At 40.4% G+C, this 24679-nt stretch overlaps 1 protein-coding gene across 6 annotated transcripts in view; it reads left to right on the top strand.

Moving 5' to 3' along the window:
- The window catches only part of palm3 (paralemmin 3), a 56657-nt gene that overhangs the window by 7644 nt on the left and 24334 nt on the right, over positions 1-24679 (top strand). For 2 of the 6 annotated variants that reach the window (XM_049566959.1, XM_049566980.1), the window contains exon 2: positions 21979-22032. The exons of the other annotated variants lie outside the window; for them this stretch is intronic. In XM_049566959.1, the coding sequence (XP_049422916.1) occupies positions 21984-22032 (49 nt within the window). In that variant the 5' untranslated portion in view covers positions 21979-21983. The remainder of the gene's footprint in view (positions 1-21978; positions 22033-24679) is intronic. 6 annotated transcript variants of the gene reach the window in all.

Genomic DNA, 24679 nt, shown 5'->3' with positions numbered 1-24679 from the left:
TGACAGAGGACAAATGCCAAACAACAACAACAACAACTGTTGTTTTTAGCTTGTAAAAGAAATGCTTTGATGAACACATGACAAGAGTTAAAGTAATTGTGCGATTGTCCAACCAATGAGGACTTAGTTGGACTAGAGCATATCAACCAACTAATCAATAGAACTTATCAAAATGCAAAAGGATACAAAGTAGCACAGTTATACTGTAGGTACGAAACAAATGGCTGTCAGAAGGATATATATATAGGGATCAGTGAGATATAATGTAACTAAACATGCCAGCTAGCTAGAGGATATAGATAGATAGATAGATAGATAGATAGATAGATAGATAGATAGATAGATATTAGGGCCGTAACGGTACACGTATTTGTGTCGAACCGTTCGGTATGCGACTTTCGGTTCAGCACGACCCTGTACTGAATTATTGGGCGCAGGATATTATTTTATTTTACTTTGTTTTATTTTAATTCCGTTTTTGCGAGCCGAACTATTTAAAATATCTAGTTCCCCGACGGACATAATTGAGTGATGGACCGAGTCCTGTAAATCTCCTTTCACTTTGTGCAGCGCATTCTGGCATTTTGACAACATGGCAAGTAAGCCTGACGAACCTGAAGACCCACCCGCAAACCTTAAGTCCTCCGTTTGGGAACACTTTGGTTTCAGGGTAAAATACGAAGATGGAAATAAACAAGTGGACAAGACAAAAGCAGTGTGCCAGCACTGCAGAACAGCGGTCGGGTATGTACTTGGAAACACGTCTAACATGCTAACGCATCTAAAGCGGCACCACCCGAGTTTGAACATTAACCGGCACGACTAGAAAAAGCAGTCTGGTGGAAACTACGATATCGTCGTCGTTTAAAAAGAAAGAGCGTTTCCCTGACCATCTCGCTAAGGAAATAATCAACGCCATTGGAGTTGAGTAAAATTGTTTAAGTTGCACTTTAGATATAAGCATGTTTTGTTTCCTGCACTTTAACAAAGTGGGGAAGCTAAGTAAGTTCCTAGTAAAACTGAATCTGAGCAGGCTTTAAAGCTGACCAGCTGCCCTATACTTTTTATTTTAATTGAGTAAACCTGTTAAAGCAGAAATGTATATTTATATTTTTCATTCAAAAAATATGTTAAAAAAAACAGCAGGATTTTATTTTTCACTTTTATATTTCTATTTTCATTCAAAAATTGTGTAAAAAGAGTTAACTGCTGTGGTGGTATGTTTTAATAAGTTTACCAATAAGTAAAAGATATTTAATAGTTGTCTATTTTTTTCATTACTGTACCGAAAAAAAACGAACCGTGACTTGTGTACCAAGGTACGTACCGAACCGAGATTTTTGTGTACCGTTACACCCCTAATATATACAGTACAGGCCAAAAGTTTGGACACACCTTCTCATTGAATGCGTTTTCTTTATTTTCATGACTATTTACATTGTAGATTCTCACTGAAGGCATCAAAACTATGAATGAACACATGTGGAGTTATGTACTTAACAAAAAAAGGTGAAATAACTGAAAACATGTTTTATATTCTAGTTTCTTCAAAATAGCCACCCTTTGCTCTGATTACTGCTTTGCACACTCTTGGCATTCTCTCCATGAGCTTCAAGAGGTAGTCACCTGAAATGGTTTCCACTTCACAGGTGTGCCTTATCAGGGTTAATTAGTGGAATTTCTTGCTTTATCAATGGGGTTGGGACCATCAGTTGTGTTGTGCAGAAGTCAGGTTAATACACAGCCGACAGCCCTATTGGACAACTGTTAAAATTCATATTATGGCAAGAACCAATCAGCTAACTAAAGAAAAACGAGTGGCCATCATTACTTTAAGAAATGAAGGTCAGTCAGTCCGAAAAATTGCAAAACTTTAAATGTGTCCCCAAGTGGAGTCGCAAAAACCATCAAGCGCTACAACGAAACTGGCACACGTGAGGACCGACCCAGGAAAGGAAGACCAAGAGTCACCTCTGCTTCTGAGGATAAGTTCATCCGAGTCACCAGCCTCAGAAATCGCAAGTTAACAGCAGCTCAGATCAGAGACCAGATGAATGCCACACAGAGTTCTAGCAGCAGACCCATCTCTAGAACAACTGTTAAGAGGAGACTGCGCGAATCAGGCCTTCATGGTCAAATAGCTGCTAGGAAACCACTGCTAAGGAGAGGCAAGAAGCAGAAGAGATTTGTTTGGGCCAAGAAACACAAGGAATGGACATTAGACCAGTGGAAATCTGTGCTTTGGTCTGATGAGTCCAAATTTGAGATCTTTGGTTCCAACCGCCGTGTCTTTGTGAGACGCAGAAAAGGTGAACGGATGGATTCCACATGCCTGGTTCCCACTGTGAAGCATGGAGGAGGAGGAGTTGTGATGGTGTGGGGGTGTTTTGCTGGTGACACTGTTGGGGATTTATTCAAAATTGAAGGCACACTGAACCAGCATGGCTACCACAGCATCCTGCAGCGACATGCCATCCCATCCGGTTGGCGTTTAGTTGGACGGTCATTTACTTTTCAACAGGACAGTGACCCCAAACACACCTCCAGGCTGTGTAAGGGCTATTTGACCAAGAAGGAGAGTGATGGAGTGCTGCGGCAGATGACCTGGCCTCCACAGTCACCGGACCTGAACCCAATCGAGATGGTTTGGGGTGAGCTGGACCGCAGAGTGAAGGCAAAGGGGCCAACAAGTGCTAAACACCTCTGGGAACTCCTTCAAGACTGTTGGAAAACCATTTCAGGTGACTACCTCTTGAAGCTCATGGAGAGAATGCCAAGAGTGTGCAAAGCAGTAATCAGAGCAAAGGGTGGCTATTTTGAAGAAACTAGAATATAAAACATGTTTTCAGTTATTTCACCTTTTTTTGTTAAGTACATAACTCCACATGTGTTCATTCATAGTTTTGATGCCTTCAGTGAGAATCTACAATGTAAATAGTCATGAAAATAAAGAAAACGCATTCAATGAGAAGGTGTGTCCAAACTTTTGGCCTGTACTGTATATATATGTATTTTATTTTTTTTTTAATTTTAATTCTTTACAACTCGACAGCATCACAAAATACATCCTCCAAAATGACCATAAGGTTAAATCAAGACCACTATAAACAGTTACAACAAAAATGAAACATTATAACCTTGATGAAGGTAGGATAGTTTCAGCTAGGTGTACGTGTACCTAATAAACTGGCAACTGAGTGTACATCTAATGTAGGCCTACTCTAGAAAGCAAATGAAACAAAGAAGACAACATAAATAATTCAACCTCAAGATGCCACTCAAAAACAAATAGCCATGGCTGTGGTTACTAGGTTACAATGACTGGTTAGCCATAGAGCACAGTTCAGAGGGGCCGCACACAGTCAGCAACAACTACCTGAATGACGCTTGTTTACTGAATGCGGGTATGTATTTTAAATATTGGAAAGCACAAGTGCATGTATTGTTCTAGGTTACATGCACTAAATTGATTCAACACAATAGGCCATTAATGAATTGCAAAATTAGGCCCACATTTTTAATGGTGAGTGTGTAAATCTTTGTGGTGGGAGAGAGGAAGACATGGAAGTGTTGTCACGATTTAGGGATGCCAGCAAGCTGTCTAATGTTACACATCCTTCCAAAGCTGCAGCTAATGTGTGATATTGTTGTCTAGTCAGTTAAATGGTAAAAAACAATGTCTCACCACTGCCAGTTCACAACTAATTTGGAAGAAGCTTACCTGTTGCTGAATTGCTCAAAATGCCAACAACAGATGGACTGATGTGCCAAGGCGCTTTTGTTTGTGTGGTTTTGTTCTACGCTTCATGTACAGTATAAACATCCTTTTTCATCATCATAGGAGGCTTGGAATTTCTTAACGATTTTCTGCTTAGAGGCATGCTTTTTGTCTGGCGTTCAGTTAAACAAAATATTCCAACTCTTGTTGCACCACTTAACACTGCAGCTTTATCAGCACAAGTTGCCATTCTCTCAAGACTGACTGTCTAATTAATGAATTTGTCAATCACACATTAAAGGCAATACCCAGAAGGAACAGTAGTCCATATTAAGATGTGGCCCTGTCATACATGGGATCACTCTTTTGCACAAGTTAAGGCACAGCGTGGTGTGTGTAATATGGAAACATAATAGTATAATTGTGTCCATGACATATTGTTATTTTCTGTTTTTTTTTTTTTTGTTTTTTTTTTCTGTTATTTCAAAGTGTGCTTTGAATATTGTTTCCAGGCCCACTCTGATTTTGTTTGATTTTCTTTAAGCAGTGTTTTGCAGTATTGTTACCAAAATCCGGTGTGAATGCTTAATGGACACTTTTACCAAGCTCTACATCAGAGTATTAGTCTTAAAGTCAGCCTCATTCTGTATCTGTAATTTGCAAAAGCCATCTGTCGTATTTCAGTCGAGATTCTCCAGCCATGGCGGACACACATTATTTGCTTACCAAGGTCAATAAAGTGTTTTGAGATTTTTATGTGTCTTGTGATCGTGTTTTAACTAAAACCTGAAGAACTCATGATGTAAAAGAAGAGGCATTCCTCTAAACCAGCCTGTTGACCCAGGTTCAGCCATGGTGGTGGTGTGAAGTGCTGTTGACAGAGTTGTTAATGAAACCCCAGTGTCCGGTCCTGGGAACCAGCCAACACCTTTAACCCTGTTACAAATGGCTTTGCAACCAGACGTGGGTGAAAAATTAATTTTAGTCGAAGAATTTCAGATATTTGAGTCAGTTCATTTTAACAGCCCAGATACTTCGACAATGTTCAAGACTCACATGGAAGGTCAGATATTAAGTTGTCCATCTGACAGACTAGTTACTGTTTATCTAAGTTTTCCTGCTGTTCTTTTAACATATTACAAGAGGGGGCTGTACTATAAACAAGTTTTGCTGAGTACTTTGTACATTATTTGTGAAAGGCTTGTAGTACTGTCATACATTATTTTAACAAGTTTTTAAGAAGCTGAAATCTGATCTGGATCTGAAATTAGGCTAATTAAAAAAAATCATAAAGTTACAGAGAGGGCTGATAGAAAATAATAATCTTTAAAATTACACTACAGCAGCTACAAAAAGTTTTTATTAAACAGTCTCAATTTAATTCTAATGCCAATATATGACCTACATAAGCAAATGGGACCTTCAATAAGAAGAGTGGCTATTTCTACATACGTTATTTGTAATGCCAATTGCTGGATGTAATCCCCACAAAATCGGATGACTTATGGCACAGATCATAAGAGCCTATATGTTCACCTATGCCTATGTATGCCTATAATTTCACCAGCAAAGTCTGGCAGTGAGTACTATGTTAGCCAGTTCAAAGGAAGCAGGAGGAGATTTTTCTTTAGAGAATCTTATTTGGCTGTTGCTCAGGAGGTAGGATGGGTTGTCTTCGATCCCTGGCTCCTCCAGTCAGCATGTCAAAATATTCTTGGGCTAAATACTGGACCCCAGAGTGCTCCTGATGGCTGTGCCATTGGTGTGTGTGTGGGGGGGTGTGTGATTGTTTAAACTGAGTAGCAGGTGGCACCTTTTATGGAAGCCTTGGCCACCAGTGTATAAATGTGAATGAGTGGATGAATGTGACATGGAGTGTAAAAGCGCTTTAAGTGGTCAGAGGACCAGAGAGGCACTATACAAGTGCAAGTCCATTTACCATGATTTTTGACATTATATTTTGTGGTTATGGCTGATACTGGGGCAGGACCAGCAAAGAGAAAAAGAAAAGAACTGACCAAAGAACAAAAAGGAAACCTAGATGGGAGAGCAATAACACATCTAAACCTTGGTTGGTCCTTCATCAGATGTAGAGAATTGTGGGATTTGAAAGAGTTCAAAAAACGGTCCAGAATTGGCCCTCTTCTTCGTGTCTAATGCGGGATTTATACTTCTGTGTGGAATTGACGCTGTACCTACAACGTAGGCTCTGCGTTGACGTAGAGTCATACCCTACGCCATAGCCTAACATGCACCTCTCCAGAAATGTAACTACACATCGCAGCAACAGAGACCTCCTGTCTATTTTTATAAGCTGAAACCATTTTCTTCAGTGGAAAGGAAGCTTTTATTTACTTTTATTTCACAAGACAATAAGACATAATAAGCCTCTACAAAAATAGTCTTGTGTGTGATTTATCCTTCAAGGATTTATACTTTGGGATTTATCCTGGCTTCATATGAGCAGAGGAAATCTCCACTCGTCACTAGGCTAACTTATACAATGTGAAATACCATAGGCTTGTGCTAATAACATTAGCATGTTACATTTGTTTGAAAAACATGTTTAGTATAAGACAGTTGTTTTGTTGGTGAACCTTGTGAGTTGTAATGGAGACGAATTTTGTACCGTTACCTTTAGTAAATGTTGCTGTTGTCCCTGGCTTCATATGAGTAGAGAAAAAAAGTCTGCTAGCCGCTAGACTAATTTATACAATGTAAAATACCATAGGCTTGTGCTAAAAACATTAGCACATTGTATTTGTGGGGAAAATGTGTCCAGCAAAAGACAAGTGATTTGTCTGAGAATGCTGCGAGTTATAGTGAAGCTGCTTTGTGTACTTATGTTTGAAATTGTCTCTATTATGCCATGTTTAATGTGTGTTGTGGGCATGACTTGAATCAACTAAACTTGACAGCACTTCACAGAAACCCACCGCCGACTAGTGTTTGGAGGTATAACTGCAGAGTGACACAGACACCACACTGCGTAAGTTTAAATGCTCACAAAGGTGTAGGCAACATGCGTAGACTACAAGTATAAGTACCCCTTAAGGCCGCAATGTAATATGTCAATTTTATTTATAAAATACTTTACCGACATGGTATTACATCAATATATGAATTTACTTTGATGGTTCATCATATACCAGTTATTAATCTGACACAAAGATACATTAGGTCATTGTTATGCATACTCCAAACAGCTGTTTAAGAAAGCAAAGTAGTATTGAAAATAAGTTGCATCTTTTTCTTACTAATTTCGTAAACAAATGCACGTGCTAGTCAGAGTAATATTTTTACGGCACAAGGCGGTGGAACTGATGGATGCACTGTGGCAGCCACCATAATCAATACGAAATGAAAGTTCCTTGTAGCTGCTTGAAAGAGAAAATGGGAGACAGAGAAGTTGATTTAAGTGAGAGAATTGAAAGACAGTCGAGTGAAGGGAAGAGGTGAAACCTAAGAATGATGAGGTAAATCCAATTGCATACCAAGTATCTTAATACAAAACTTTGTGAATATAAACAGATCATCAGGTCTGTTCAAATGGCAAATAATTCTGTTTGAAATTTCCAAAGAGACACCAGTTAACTGAATTTCAAGCAAGATATTAAAGAGAGGGGGTAGCAGAAGAGATTTTTTCCACATCTTTTAGCTTGGTGGTCAAACTACTGAAGTTAAATAAAAAATATAAAACTGAGGATTTTTCTTTGATTGCTACCTCAGGGAGAGATATCTGACACCAAGCTAATCGCAGAGGTAAGTCAAATCACTGCATAGCTGAGATTGGGTCTGAGCTGAGCCCATTTACATTTTGCTGCTATAGATGGGATTTTGATTGTAATCAATACTCCTTAATGCCATCAGTGCTGAAGTAAACATTTCCTACATTTCTGAATCTTGAATCATTTTTGAAGTAATTCATCCTTCATTGCCTTCACAACTACAATCTCAGAGATGGTGAACAGCTGCAGGTTGAAAAACAAGTGAACTGTCTCTGTAATTTCTTAAATGACGGGCTGGAATTAAGTTTATTTGTCCGCAGTGATGATGAGGAAGGAGAAAAGTTAAACATTACGTTGCCCGACTAAACATTTACAAGGTGACTGGGCACCCTTGCATTAGAGATTGACATAAACTCTACGACTCAACATTGCAACATCTTATCAGCTGGTAGCGAATGACCTACAGATATGTTTGTAATGACGCACTGTGTTGTACTGATGTGGTTTAATTCTGATTTAGGCTGCTCTGTGTTTTGGGAGATAAAATGTGTGTAATCATAACTGAGCTACGAGGCCCCGAGGCACACAGGCCTTCAGGCTTTTGACTCGGTGACAATAGCGAAAATGAACCGAGACCGGATTACACCAGTCCTGCATTCCTGTCCAAACCTGTTTGACACACACATACACACACACACACACACACACACACACTAATCCTGCACACACAGACAGACGAATCACTGAAGCAAGCCAATACATGTCTTACACACACTCTCTGCAAGTGCAAATAGAAAACTTACCAACTGCATGTGTGCACATGGGGAATCAGAAAACTCATTAGCAGAAAAATCCTAGAATAGTTCTATCAAAAACAGGCCAAGTCAATGAAAAGTATCACAGTGAGTGAGTTTTCCTGTGGTTTATGGGTGTGCTACGGCACTGTGTGCTCTAACTTGTGAGTAAAAAACATCCTGAGCTAACGGGCAATAACAGTATCATCATACAAAGCATTTTTTAATTGACTGGCCCTCAAGCTAGATACAATTCACGTCCTTTGTTTATTGTAATCCGTAGCGCTGTGGGAATGCCACCCGTCAGAACCTGCTTTCCATTAACACATTTGAACCTCTTCCTAGTTCACAGCATGATGAGTGATTAAACCACAAAGCAGCATGTACAAATAACATGCAGCCAGCAGTTTCACTAAAGCCCCACATTGACAGAGTGCGTCACTGAGCAGAGGAGGCAGCGCCACTTTGGGTTTAAAAGAAGATCGCTTTGCCTTTATTTCAGTGACATTTTGCAGGTGCACTATGCCTCCAAATTGCTGCTGTTGGATGGAAACCACATTTGAACGTCCATATGGTTTTAATGAAAGAGACATCCGGCCAAATTTTGTAAAATCCTTCCAGTCACAACTGCTTAAAGGGAAATTTTGGTTTATTTCAACCTGTCTCCTATCGTCCTAAATTTGTTCCAAGTGACTAGTGACATAAAAATAATAGTTAGGATGTTAGCCATTAGCCTAGATACAGCCGGGGCGCATAGTAGCGTCAGACCTGTTAAAACGTAAGTGAACGGGTATACACTAACTAGTGCAAAGTTAGTCCACTAAACAAGCTTTTTTTCCACAAAGACCGCCTCATATCGTTAGGATAAATGTCAGAGAACATATAGAAAACGACATGTAAACGTGTTGTCTTACCTTACCGGTGTGGTGCCATGTTTGTTTACCATTTAGCTCTGCTTTCCAAAGCGCGGCCGAAATATCACGAGAACAAGCAGCGATGTCATACCGTGCCTGAAATTACTTAATGTCATAATTGAGGAACAGAATAGGAGACATTTGGTCAGATACTGACTTGGTGACTCTAATCTTGGGTGCCCATTTGAAATTGTGCTGATTATATAGATCTCCTGTGTTGCTGAAGGGAAGATGTGTGTGAAACACACGTTTTCACATTCATGGATGTAAACTGTAAGTGCAACTTGACTTGTGCGTGGAGGCATACAACTGCAAGGCAGTAATTATAGTTCAGTTTACAGTAATTTTAAATAACAGAAAAGCAACAAATCCTCATATTTAAGAAGCTGGAACAGACAACCTTTGGCATTTTTGCTTGATAAATGACTATTATCCGATCAGCAAAATTGTGCCAATGTTAGGGCTGTGCCCGAATTATGTCAATAGAATCAGATTTAGCTGTTCAATACAAATATTCAACTATTGGTTGCTAGTATTTCCTTATAGAATTTGAGAGTTTGAGTTGGGTTCAGTGGGACGTTGAGTCTGACAGTGACATTCTTGTTATATAGTAAACAATCTAATCAGGCTAATGACAGATCAGAAATGTATTTTTTTTTTTTTGCCAACACTAGATATCAAACAAAAGCCAGAGACTGTTTTGTTGGTGATGTTATGAGCTGTAAATTCATCACTTTCATGCAGAAAGCGGAGGATAACATCTAGGGATGTCCCGATCCGATATGCGAATCGATATCGGCCGCTGATATTAGCAAAAAACGTGCATTGGCATCGGATCGGACTGCATGAAATAATGCCGATCCAAGAACTCCAGTTTTTCATAGAGTCCGATCCAGGTTTTCCGACCAGCCCAGCACTCTGCAATTCAAGCAGTCCATTCCAGTGATCCGCTCCAGCTCTTACTATCAATCCACCAGGCCAGCATGCAGACGGCAGATACACACGGAGGGTAGGAAGAGTAGCGGTCAATTTAGTTAACTGACTATTTGTTTTCTGCTCTGGTTTTTTGAGAGTGATATTTTTATTTGGTTTACACGCTTACTGTTTAAGTAAAGAGCACTGATGGCATTGTTTTGGGCACAATTAGTGAAATCGGAGCCATGGATAGACTATTGCTTGTTTAAATAGTTGTACAATATTGTGTGTGGTTTTTTTGTCCCCTCTGTTGGTCCCAGGAAACAGCAGCACCAGGCTTGCATTGACACTACTAAAATAACTGAAAAGGAAAGGCTGCATTGTTTGTTAAATGTCAACAATGTCTTGTGGTGTTAATCTTTTTTTTATTTATTAGGGTGTTAAAGCACAAGTGTGTGGAGTCTTGCTGCTATTTTAATTTCAGTGTTAGACATTTTAAAGATTTCTTGTGTTGTCTGTCGTGCAAACCAGCTATATTTTTTATTTAAAGTTAATGTTCAAGTTTAAAGTTTGTTTATTTAACCCTGTTAGCAACGGGTCAGTTTCTCATACCAACTGTTGCGGATCATTCTAACTAACCCGATTAAGTAGTTGTTCTTGTTAGAGTCATATCGCTTGATCAAACCTTTTCTAACATGACTGACAACAAAATAAGTGAATATGTATAATACGCTCTTGGATCGGATCGGTATCGGTGTCGGCCAAAACTCAAGGCTGTAATATCGGTATCGGATCGGAAGTGGAAAAAGCTGGATTGGGACATCCCTAATAACATCTCAGAGCCTAACCGGGCAAAGCCTCTCCCCTTCTGAGAAGCTGCCATCGTGTCCATAGCTCTGCATGAAAGCAAGGAGCGATCACTTTCAGTCGAGGGGTTTTCTGACTGATGAGTTGAATCTCTGACTTTCAGCACTAATTAATTTTCTGTTTGAATAATTGATTAAGCAGTTTGAGTTTTCAGTGCCACAAAAACACTGTAGTACACCAAAGCCAAGTGGTTGTGCTGTTCATATTCTCTTGGTTCTCTAAGTTTTTTCTTTTTCTTTTAAAATTGGTACTGACAAGGTATCTGCTAAATGTACGTTCACCATTGTGGTTAAAGTTACTGTCACTGCAAGTCTTGTGAAACGTCTGTGCATGTGTCTGCCTGTGAGATGCTGACAGAAATGTAGACTGGCGCATATTGTAAGGTATCCCAGTGTAAACTTGACATGTGTCTTTGAGCATGGTTTTGGTGGCGATGCAGGCAGAATGTTTATGTTGTGTCACAGCCTTAAGTGTCTCGTCAGAACTTGTCAGAACAGGTGTCTCAAACTGTGATTCCCCCCCCTTCAAACCGCTCCCACGAGTTCATGCTCTGTCATTCGTTTCAACCTCTTGTTCCTTGCAGGATTTTCCATTTGTATGATGTCTTTGTCTTATCTGTCTCTTCTTCATGTCTTTCATTTTCTTCCCACGTTTTCTCCCTGCTTTTCATGACTTGTTAGCTGTAAGGCAGCTGAGGCAGGACACGAGACCTCAATCTTGTGTCAGTTCAGGTTCCTGCACTAGATTTTGTTTTAACAGAGACTTTACAAAAAAGTCGACAGTGTTGACCTTTTACTTCCTTTTCTGTTTATCTTTTTTCTCTCTCCCTACAATTTCATCCTCATTTAATGCCATCACGCAGAGACTTGATTTATTTCACACTGTCTGAGATTCCCTAAAATTACAGATACATGTACGCTGATTAAAGCATTATATATGCAGCAGATGTCATGCATAACACTGGCTCTATTTACCAAACTTAAATATACTGCTAAAAGGCTATAATGACATTCAGTTAGTGGCTCAGAGCAACTTTGCCCTCAGTCACAGTGTCTATGTTTTTCATGAAGCTTCAGCTGGCCTGTAATCTTAACTCCTTTTGCAAAGTGTAAAACACACACACACACACACACACACACACACACACACACACAGACCAACACACATACACACACACACACACACACACACACACACACACACACACAGACCAACACACACAGATGCACACACTCTGCATTCTGCCTTAGGGTTAAAAACCAGTGTCTTCCCTCTTATCTTGAACGCTAACACGTACCTCAACTGTCTGTACACTGTTTGAGTAGATAAAGCTGTAGATACAGGAGTTTGTGAATGCCAAAACATTGAAAGCACAGTGATTCGGTCAGTCTTGCAGCATAAGGGTGATAACCTTAACCAGTCTCACCCTTTCAAGTCTTAACTGAAATATGTGTGCAATGTATGTGCAAAAGATATATGCATGTAGAGCTGGGCAGTAAACCAACATTTCACTAATACAGTCATTGATTTGTTGAATTCACCCTTTTCCAAGTGCTTGTAAAAGCTTTTTACCCTAGGACTGGCCATTATGTTGTAAGGTATATATTAGGGATGGGTTTTGTTTAAAAAGTGAGCTCCACACCAGAGACAGTTGTCAGTGTCCCCCAGCTGTGCAAACAGTGACAGGGCTATCTGTTAGCATTACACGGCTCACCTTACCTGACACATACTAATAGGTGTAATGACAGAGTTGAGCTTTTACAGTGTCAGTGTGAGTTCATCAAGAATGTTTAACAGCTTGGCGTTGGATGTTGGCATTGCTACTGTGTTAGTTCATGCTTACCGGGCAGACGTTGAACTGACTGTTCATGGCAGGAGAGCAGCTCCGGGGACAGCAGTATGAAAAGTGCTGTTCTGGTAGGGAGTCAGAGAGTTATGGATCAGATCCCTGATGCAAAAGGGATTAAGGCAGGTATTCAGGATTGGATCGTAAAAATTCACAGGGTTTCTTTGGCCTTTTGTGATCATTCTTCGTCCCTTCTCTGAATTCAGAGGTTTTTGTAGTCTGCACACGCAGCGCAAGCGGAACTTATGGCTTTTTACTTTACAAGCTTTTTCAAAACTGTTCGACTATCGCATTCAGGACTTCCTTTTGATCGGTTTGTGGTTGAATTGATCATTCTGTCACTTCACAGCTGTCCAAAACATGTGGTTTGTGCCAGACAGACATGATTGCCAGTGATGTCCCAGCATCATGGTTCTTATATTGCCAGATTCCAGAGAGTCTCCCCTCTTCATATATGGCAGAATATGTCAACTTCCAACTTGCTATGGTGAGATACATGTAAAAATGTAAGAATTTAGTAAAAACTGAAAAAAACAAGATATAGCATGTGTATGTAGCCTTTATAATGACTGTGATATGACCTTTAAAGTAAAGGCAGGAAAAATACTCCAAAAAAGGCCTAGGGCCCATAGGGTTAAAGAGACAAAAATTGGCAGCCATTTTGAATTTGAAGGTCAAATCAATAAATCTACATCATTTATGAATTACTTGACCCAAATAGTCCCAGAAACCATGTATTATGCAGCACTGTGGGCAAAACCATTAAAAACCATTAAATTTCCAGCTTGGCTGACGGCAGCCATTTTGGATATAGGGCTCTCACAAAATTTCCCCACATTTTTGTGAGGGGCTCCCTGGCTAATTTTTTCTTTAACCTTTATAGATGACAAATCCAGTGAGAAACGAACCTTCGCTCTCCACGGTCACGGAACTGCTATAGATGACCCAACTAATTTGTACATCCCGTCTAATGATTTCATATTAGCTCTTTAAATTGACTGCACACACACCTCTCCACAAGAGTAGAGCAACTTCACTGATCACAGAGCTGTTGTAATTTAAGTGATTGACACTTCCAAAACTGAGCCATTCTAGGAAATGCATACACGTAGACCAATGCAACAATGTGACTTCTTCAGTCGGATTAAATAGATAATCCTGCATGTAAATCATACTCAGTGAGCCAAGATGACTCATCCAAGCTGCATAGCACATTATTCTTCAGCTTCACCATGCATATGTATGTTCCGGTTGACCGTGTTAATCTCTGCAGCCCCTCTGCTGATTTGATGGGTGGATGACAAGGTTTTTACAAAGGCTTCACCATGCTGTCACTTTTGATCTGCTGCTCAGCTTAATGGCTGCGGAACTGATTTTCTCACCCAAAATCCTCCCAGACTTAATATTTTAAATGTGTGCGGCAGATGGTGATTTTGACATGGCTAGCGTTCAGAAGCTTGCCCATATTGGGAACCAAGCAGAGGGCAATATCAAGCAGTATGCAGCCATAAACAGTATTTAGCTTTATGTTAACCATCTGTTTGACTGATGAGATAATGGCTGACACCATAGAATTTGTCAGTGGGCACAGTAAGACAAACCTGGTCGATAAAGGTAATCCTACTAATGCCGCATTTCCAATACATGGTATGGACTGACTTTTCTTGACTCCATGTCAAGACAAGTCTTTTGGTAGCATGTCCTTTTCTCTTTTTTTTTCATCTGTGGATATCCGTGGATAGTGCCCCTTCACTATGGACAGGATTCACAACTGATCGGCATAGTGACGCCACATGAAACTGCCACAACATCATCAATGAAACACTCACTGAATCCTTTTATCTGCAAACAGGGAAACATCTGCACTTCCTCAATTGTACAGCGTAGTGTACAGCGTAGTTTTGCAGGCAGTTACTTTTTAAAATCTGGGTTGAGTGAATAACACAATTGCGGTTCTGACTGACGGTGGCTTCACTATTCAAAAATGGTGGGTTTGCACAGAATATCCCATGTTGCACCATTGACGATTCTAGTGACGATTCTCTCTGAGAAGTGCGGAGTGTTTTACAGGGGTTAAAGCAAGAAAACATTTTGTGCCTGAAATGTGGAGCACGGAAGATTTGTGTGCCTGAAATCTGAAATCTTTTCCGGAGCCGGGGGCTTGGTGTTGCGGTCACAAAATGAAGAAATAGAAATGTATGTGTTGCAAAGGAACGTGTTTATTATCAAAACGAACAAAAAGATTATAGCTTTAGTAGTTAATTTTCATATTAAACTTTTATAGCATAATGAGTCTAGAAATAAAGTTTAAACTTTCAGTGGTTACCAGACTTTTTGACTTATGGCTCCTACATCTCTTTTTTGCCTTGGTGCTATTTATTTTTGGAAGCTAAATCATTTAGGCTGTTTGCAAAACTGTATCGTGCTTGATGTGAATTAAATAGGCAGTTACGTCGAAATTTCGCCTCTGGGCAAGCATGTCATCATTGAAATAGATCATATAATGTTGTGGTGGTGACTTTAAAACTTCAGCAAAGAGGATTTTTATTGCAACTTTCGTTTCTGTCTGGTTTCTGTTACCTTACCTTCATAATTACCACTGGCTTACCGGAGCCTCTCCCGCTCCATCTGTGCTCTGTGTCTCAATGTGACATGATGTGAAAGCATGCACAGGCGTCAGTGTTGATTGGCTATCACTTGTGCCGTGTAACCAATCAGAGGGGGCTGTAGGCGGGACATTGTTACGAAGCCCAGTGCAGTGGGGACTACAGGCAGGGAGGGAGACGGCTATATCAGAGCCAAAGGAGTGAGTTTTCAAATACATTCATTTGATCGGTTATCGATGAAAATACGTCCGATGCCGATTATGGTAAACAGTAGGTTGTGTTTACTCGCACACTGTGCCCCTAAATCATTTTTCCGGCAAATGCGAGTGAAATGCTTGCACTGCAGAGCACTTCTGCCCGTGCCAGACAGAAACTTCGCCACCCTGGAAATCCGGCGCTGTGCCAGAGAACTTAAACCCCTGGTTTTAACTGCACCTTTTAGTGGCTTTGCCTCACTTGGACCTCAACCGCGGTGGTACCACAAGAAGTACCAGGTATTACCCACAACTTGTGCTAAAGCCAAAATAGAGCAAGTCAAGTTGAGCAATGCCACGCCCTGCTATTCAGTGGAAATGCAGCCTACGTCTTTGTCTCGGGGTACTGTCACATTTAACCTGTTTGCTTCGGTTCAGACAAGCTCTGGTGCATCTGCTTTTTTAGTTTGATTCATTTTGGCTGTCTGAAAGTTGTCAATCCAACACTTTGATTTAGGCAATGTGGATGGAGTATTTCTACTATTTATCAGGGAATCATGGTGACCAGGGCGAAAATAATTGCCACCATGATGAGTTGTAAAATCCTGTCGTAAAGTAACAATTCAGTAGTGTTTTGGCATCTTAATTTGCCTCCAAACTCAGTGATCTCCTACTCAAACTGGACCTCATGGCTCATATTTCATGTCTCACTAGAACCCCACCCAAGCAGCCCCTCGTGTTGTTTTCATGCAGAGCTGTTTTCAATCTGAAGGCCCTCTACAGGGCAGCATGACTTGCTGTCAATCAGATTTCCGTATATGAAACCATGCAGCAGTAATGATGACATTGCCAACTGTTGAATGAGTGAGTTAACTGTCAGTCCATAAAACATCATTTTTACACCTCCCGATTTGTTCATCAGTCACTCCGTCAGTCAAGCCAGGTCAATTATTATTTGTATCGCCCAGTATGACAAACCACAAATTTGCCTCAAATCTTCAAGTCAGATCAGGAGAAAAAATGGAAGAAACCCCAGTAAGAGAGGAGAGATCCCTCTCCCTGGATGGACAGATATGCGATAGATGTTGCATGTACAGAATGACCAATATAACAAAGTTTCAGATGCCTGAAGACCTGAAGGCCTAAAGCCTAAATACGCTGCGCTGCAATGATACTCACTGCAACGCAGATTCTGACCATGCCAAAGTAATAACTAATTCTAGTGATTTTTTTATTGCCTACAGTCAGTCCGTCGTGCTCACCCAATATATGTGAGCACAAGCTGCTGTTGAGGACTTATCAACAGGTCAGAGTGTTATGATGGAGTTTACATTATATTATGTCAATATGTTACATTACATTACTGACATTTGTGGTATGTATTTTTTTTTTCTTATTGACAGTATCCTTGTATTCGAGTGTCTTAACTGATATAGACAGAATTAGGCCAATGAGCCACCTACAGTTGAATAATATTTCAAGTTTAAGGAAAGCCACTGTTAAAAAGTTCAATAAATGCATGATGTTTCCAAAGTCAATGTGTAATCTTGTTAATCAGTTGTGATCTAGTAATTGACCAAAATGATTGTGATTATAATTTTTGCAATAATCGAGCAGCCCAGACAAAGAATATCACAGGAGAAGATCAATCTGAGAGGATGTTGTTGCCAAACAGCTACAGCCTGAGCCACATGACCTGCTCTCCAGTATGGAACTTGGAGAGAGGAAAGGCTACACAACCACAGAAGCACAACAGCACAAAATACAATGGACCAGAATTATAAGGGAAAAAACTGACCAAATTGCAGGTGTGAGAGCAACACAAGAGCCCAAGTTGAAAGTTGAACTTAGAAACATGCATGTCACATTACTGTCTGGATCAGCCCAAACAGAGATCAGATGGAGTGCTGTGGGTGTGAGTTGTGTATATAAGTGTTCTTTTACACACTAGGATACTGTAGGCAGAGCCAGGCTAAGACCAGCCTCCGTCCTGCTGAACAGAGACTCTATTGTGGTGTGTCTGTGTGTGTGTCTGTCTGGGTGTGTGTGTGTGTGTGTGTGTGTGTGTGTGTGTGTGTGGTACCTGACAGTACACCACTGATCCCCCACTCAATCCTTTTTATGGCTGTATAACATGGAGACAAAAAGAGAGCAAAGGAATTAACTCCTTTGAGATGCTATTGTTTCATCTCCTCTCTCATCACGATTTAGACAAATTGTCAGCCCTTTAAACTTGCTTTAGTCTAACTGCTGAACGCCACGACCTGTTAGAAGATTTCTTTTGATATTCCCTTGCAGGGATGCCTTTGATGCTTAGAAGCACATGTGTCCCGTTGCGATCATTTGTGCAAGCTTACTGTACATACTGTATCCGCACAGTTACTACCCTGATGTATGGGATCGTAGGCGAATGACGTGTGTTGATACTTTGAAGTATACGCATTGAAGCGTGCATTATTTGAACGTCTGTGTTACTTCAGACCAAAGCAGGACCGTCTTGCCTGTGAAGTGCAGCGGTGATAAATGACATGGAGTAAATCTGTGTTGTATGTTGTTGACTTTGATAGTCCTCAACATGCTCCAAAGTCTACTACACTGTTAGCTCTGTGACATAGCAGGCACACACATGCCACACATTAACCTTTCATCCTTAACTGATGAGCACACACACAAACACGCACACGCAAGTGCACACAAACACACAGCAGTGGAACGCAGTGTTTTCATTCCCCTGACCTGGACTGTCAATCAGTGGAGCTTGGCTGTGTGCTGTTGCAGCAGAACCATCCAAGCTCCACAAATTCCACCCATGCCACCCACCCACACACATACACAAACATGCACACACCACGTACAGTATACACACACACACACACACACACACACACACACACACATACACATACTGTGTGTCAGATTTATTTCCATCTAGATAAGCAGGATATCCATCTCCAATAATGCAATTTCTGCTGCAGTCTGTAAAGCAACTGAAAATCAATAGCTGATGAAAAAGCACTTTACAACAATCTGCTCTGTCCGTCCCTCAAGCTGGAGAGTTATTGCCTCTTTGACTGCCCTGTCTCTGATTGAAGTTCTATCTAGGAATTTGTTTTACAGTTAGTTGGCTGTCTGTTCAAGTCAGGCTCTTCCTGAGTGATGGCCGGTGACGACAGCAGAGGATGTGCGAGTTCAGAGATCAGGGTCGTTGCGATTGCATGTTCAGTCTCTAATCGTCTGGAGGACAGCGATGTTTGTACTCTTCCTGTTCCCAAACACATGGGTGAAAGGATATTTTCAATTTACAGTGGCCTTGGAATACCCTCTGTCTGGCAGGCCAGAAACTGTCCTTCAATCAGTTCAGTCTCAGTGGCACTTCATTTTTTAAACCTACTTTTTTGCTCCTATCTTGTCCACTTCTGCTCTTTTCAGTTTTATAGTTTACACTCCACACTCAAGTGCTGTACTCTAATCCCAAAGAGTTGAAAATAGAGTAATGTTGAATAGAAGAAGGATAATAGGACATGTAAAAGCTGTGCGCTAAATGAGCCTCTAGCAGATGAACTGCACTTCAAAGCAGATGATTCCAGCGTAGCATCCCTAATACTGGTATTAGAAATTAATAAAACTATTAATGTTAGTATTCAAATGCGCTTACAGCACTGTCTGTGATTGAGGGCATACAATCTAACACTCAACCTTACCTCTGCCTCCCTACCTCTCTTTCTCTCTCTCTCTCTCTCTCTCTCTCTCTCTCTCTCTCTCTCTCTCTCGCCTCTGTCTTCACTATAATCATACCCCACCTTCTTCCCCTCATCTCTTCAAGAAATGGAGCAGAAACTTCAAAGTGCAAAGAAGCAGGGTGGCCAGCAGTCTAACAGCAACGTGATTGCATCATCTCACAAAAACAAAATGTCACTGGGTGGCCTTTTAATGACTCCCTCCGCCCCCTCCCCCAACCCCTATAGACCTGGAGCTATTTTAGCAACTCTGTACGCTGTGTGTTCAGTGGCCAGTATTTACAGAACGAACCAATTCAGGAGACTGTTGCTCTTTGATCTCTCTACATACCTTCCTGACATTAAGTGTGTCAGTATAAATGAAACTCAATATCTTGGGTTTTGGACGGAACCAACCAAGTAATTTGAATACATCACCTTGGGGTGATGGAAATTATAACAGCTGTTTTCACTGTTCAGTCAACAATCAATTTATTAATCAGGGGAAATAATCTGCAGATTTATCTTGCGATTTATCTAGCGATGCTTGGACAGAAAAGTGACCTGTGCTGTGCCACGGTCTCATGACCTTAAGTTCACAGCTTTCATGCTCCACTGCAGCCCGTGACAATCCTTGTGATGTCAGAGTCAATGGCCCTGTACTCTAAACCTCTCTAACATGTGCACCCAAATTCATGTTGGCGCTCCACCTCTCAACAAAACTCTGACAGGTGTCACAATGGAAAACACTGTTTTCATACAAGCCTTGCACTTTGTATATTTCTGTATATTGTAACTGCAATTGCGGCATTACGCTGATGTGGTGGTGCCATTGTAATCAGCATAGTGCACTGGGAAAGGCACTGCCAAGACTGCCAAAAAAAGAAGAGAGCCGAAGAAAAGAGCTGTCTGTTTTAAGCCAGGTGAGCCTGAGTATTTCCGCCAGTAACATCTTTGCCACAACTACAAAACAAATCACTAAAGAAAACAAAACTCCTTTTCCCTTCCATGTGATGGTAGTTTTACATCGGCAGTTGGTGCTTACAAATGCTTTTGGAAATGACAGTGGACTCAGCGTTTGTGAATGCTACTCAGTGCACCTCTTTGTGTGTCTTAACACCATCTTGTACTGAGACAAAATGTAAGGAGAGGAGATAAAATAGTTTTTATGTCTGCACCAGTGATAGCCATGGCCGGAGGCATTATGTTTTCAGGTTGTCCATCTGTTCATCCGTCCTTCCATCCCATTCTTATGAACGTGATATCTCAAGAAGGCCTTGAGGGAATTTCCTTAAATTTGGCGCAAATGTCCACTTCGACACAAGGGTGAACTGATTAGATTTTGGTGGTCAAAGGTCATTGTGACCTCACAGAACATGTTTTTGGCCTCAACTGAAGAATCCACCCGTTTATTATGACAAAATTTCTCACAGATGTTGAATAGAATAAATGATGTGTGAAGTGATAACATTTTTTATCTAGGTCAAAGGTCAGTTTCACTATGATATCATAATGTTGTACAAAAGCTCTTTTCTTGCCTTTAATCAATGCCATATCTCAGGAACAGGAGGGGAGACATTTGGTCAGATACTGAATTGGTGGCACTATTCATGGGTGCCCATCTTGAAACTACTGATTGTGTTGATCTCCTGTGCTGCCAGGTTGAAGATGTTTGTGAGACATCAATGTTTTAGAATGTGTAGCTTCTCCGCAGCAACATCCATATTTGAAACATTGCCAGCTGTCATGGCTACATATGAGTGTGAACACGCATGGATATAAACTAACTGCAACTTGACTACCACACATATTTGATTGATGTAGCAATTTTATTTTATCTTTTATTTATCTATTATTATCTTTAATTTTTATTTTTTTATTTTTTCTCTTTAATCTTATTCTATTTAATGTCCTTTGATTTTTGTCTTGTGCTGCTGTGATACTTGAATTTCACCCCTGGGGGATCTTATCTTATACTGATAAAAGCAAATCATTTAAAATAGAAAGTAAAATAATCAAAATGAATTGAAGGCAAGGTACACAGGCATGTGCGCACATGATCACGATGCTACCATCTCTACCTCAGCGAGGAAAAACTCTGGTTTGAGTGGAGTATTGTATTTGAATAAGCTAGTTCCTGATTCCACGGTATCACATATCATCACATGGGATTTAAATTCCTTGAACATGTGCTTTTCATAGACAACTTATCTACATTTCATCTGGCATAGCTCCTCTGTGCCACTGCTCATCTTATATTCTGCATGTCGGTTAATGCAGAGCAACAGGAGGCATTGGTTGTAAGTGCTACCTGTCAGCTCACACTGATTGTACTGATTGCCTCTCCCACAGTCTTTTCACCTTTCTTGTAAGCCCTTTGAAAATGGAATGCTAATGCCTTGGCTTTTGTGCTGTTTAGTTTGAAAATTATGAAGGGTTTTCTTTACATGCACTGTGATTTGGATTTAGCTGAAAATAGTTTGTGGACGTCTGTTGATCTTTTGATTAAAAAAAAACTCTGCCTCTTGCCTTGTTGGAGTGGTATTGCTTACATACAGCCAGTTGTGCACTGCCTGTGAGTGTGTGTCAGAGAAATCCAAGAGCAGTGAGCTGTGATACTAAATGATTCTTATAGTTTTTCATTCCAGACACCCTACTGTTCTCCCATCTGTTCCCACAGAGCTAATGTCACTACATCAGCACTCAGGATACAGGCTTCATGGCACCCCACTAGGTAAATATACATTGTTATTTAAACATGCACACACATAGGCAAATATACATTCTTTTGCACCAGGGCAGGAGGAATGTATCGTGCTGACAGTTTGCAGGAAGACTGAATGACTGAGAGGCAGCTGCACTTAGTAGAAGTGACCTTTCTATATGCACGCTGTTCAGCTCTCGTCATTTAAAATAGGGCTGTGGCATCTCATTGTTTTCAGGTCATAAATATGTCTTTTTTTTCATTAACCAATATAGATCTAAAACAACTCTTGATTAATCAAGTGATCAATGACAGAAAATTACTGGCAACTTTTTTTTTTATTTTTGTATGCAAAAATGTCAATGATTCCCTAGTTCCAACTTCTTAAAGGGAAATTCCACCAGTTTAATGCATCAGTTCTGATTGCGGGTTTTTGGAGTGCACTACTGATAAATCTGATAAATATTCTTAAGTGATGTCTCTTGAGTCGGAGTCAGTTGGGGCTGAAGACCACAAGTCTGAAAATGAAAATAATCTGTGTGTTAATTTAGAGAGAACTGAGTTTATCAGAACTCTCCTCATTCCCACTTGAGACTAGCGCCTCGTGACTATATTAGCTGCTACTGCCTGAATTTCTAAACAAACTGTCGGCAGTTAGAGTTACATTGTGGATAATGTAGGTGCCATATTTTAACAAGGAAGAAGAATGCAAGGCATAAAAGAGATAATACCTCTGGTTCTACTGCAATGACTACCGGGATTCTTGAGTAGAAATGCAACAAGCGATTGTTTTCATTATCTGTTATAATCTGCCCATTATATCCTTGATCAATCAATTAATCATATTGTTAATCTTATGTCAAAAAATACTAAAAAATGTCCTGTTTAGGTTCCCAGAGCCCAAGGTAACACCTTCAAATGTTACCCGCAGTCAAAAAATCCCAAACTATTCAGTTTATTATCATGCATGACAAAGAAAGCATCACATTCTCACATTTAAGAAGCAGGAAACCAGCAAATGTTTGACTTTGGTACTTAAAAAAAATGGAAAAACAATAATTCAGTGATCAAAATAGATGCCAATAAATTATTTTGTATATCGACCTATTGTTGCAGCTCTTCTCATTGATAGAATAAGACCTTATTGATGGTTTTAGTAACACTTGATATGATTAGTGAAAAATGTCAGCCGTAAAAAGGATTATTGACTAAACAATAGATTAACACACCATTGCAGCACGAATAAAATGTACTTTTCTCTTTCCTCTGGACTACCTTTCCCCCTGTCTCTGCTCTAATCTTTTTTCTCTGGCTATAGCACCTTCAATCCATTGTGTAAATAGGGTATGGAAAGGGGGAGTGAGAGACTGGGAGATGCAAACTGGGAGAGACTCTGTGGGTGGGAGGTCATACCACTGAGGTCACACAGCCTACAACTTGCTGAACTGGCAAATGTTTGTGTAGGACACAAATTATTGCCTTGAAAACCAAAAACCTGTCAGTTTTAATGGAAGAGAGGCTCTTTTTAGTCATCTTGGTTGGCATGTAACTGGTGTCACAGGTGTCTGTAATTAAACACAGTAACAGCTGAGCTGTGCTCATGACTATGTGCCATATTGGTGTTTTTACTGCTGCTAATTGGTTTTGAGATGTATTGAATATAGTGTGCTTTGACAGAGGCAAGGGTGCAGTGAATAAGTCCCACATCACATTTGTAGGTTGCTGTGCTTTCTGAATACTGCAAGAGGGTTGTGGGAGATGTGTGAAAATTCACAGTTAAGGTGCAAAGATTCATGGTCAAACTAAAGATTTCACATTAATAACACCTCTGATTGGTTTTTATGATGTGGACACTGCCCAATAAAGAACAGCTATGAATTATAGCAAATCCTGAATGATTCTAAAGGCATGCTTTGCTGGTTTTTGAGCCAGCTCTGTGTCACTGTGGTGTGGGGTGTGTGTGCAGATGAACAGTGTTAAGATAAAGCCCATGCCGCCTGCTCCTGGAGCTCTCCACCCGGTGTCTGCCAGCCAAAATGCACCTGATGATGCAAAACGTGTCACCAATGACACAAAATGACACTTTCCAGGTCATCTAGTTGATTTTTGCTCACAGCACAGTTGTGGAGTTCCCAGCCCTGCCGGCATGGGCTGTGCCTCAACATTGTTTATCTGCACACGCTCCTGACACCGCAGTGACACAGACTTTTATTTCATTATTCAACACCATTGCTTAGATACTGAATTGGTGACACTTAAATTGATACTTTTTTATGCACTCTGGCACTGTATTTATATTAAAATTATATTAAAAATGTTTTCCAAGTGGTAACTGGAGCTGTTTGTCACTCTCTTTTAAGCCATCGGACTCCTTTGACAAAAACAGTAGTTTTTCCCTGTGGATCAGGGGAGTTAGTGGTCTACCACTGCCTTGATTGATCGTTTAGAGTAATTGTGTGACTTTCAGATCTGAACTAACGTCCACAGCAGTACATTGCTAGGCTCCCGTGCCAGTTAGAGTATAATAGGTCATTTGGAAGATCGATATTACACATTTGTCAAAGAAAGCTTGACTCAGTTACAAAGAGGCACATTAGATGGGCTATGAGGTTTATATGTAGCAATGTCATCATGCAGACACCTTCTTTTAGAAGGACTTGGGAAAATAGCATGTTGA

Source organism: Epinephelus fuscoguttatus, linkage group LG3 (genome assembly GCF_011397635.1).
Source record: "Epinephelus fuscoguttatus linkage group LG3, E.fuscoguttatus.final_Chr_v1".
In the NCBI taxonomy this organism is placed as follows: domain Eukaryota; kingdom Metazoa; phylum Chordata; class Actinopteri; order Perciformes; family Serranidae; genus Epinephelus; species Epinephelus fuscoguttatus.
Note: the sequence above shows the minus strand (reverse complement) of the source record. Positions and strands in the feature narration are given on the sequence as shown.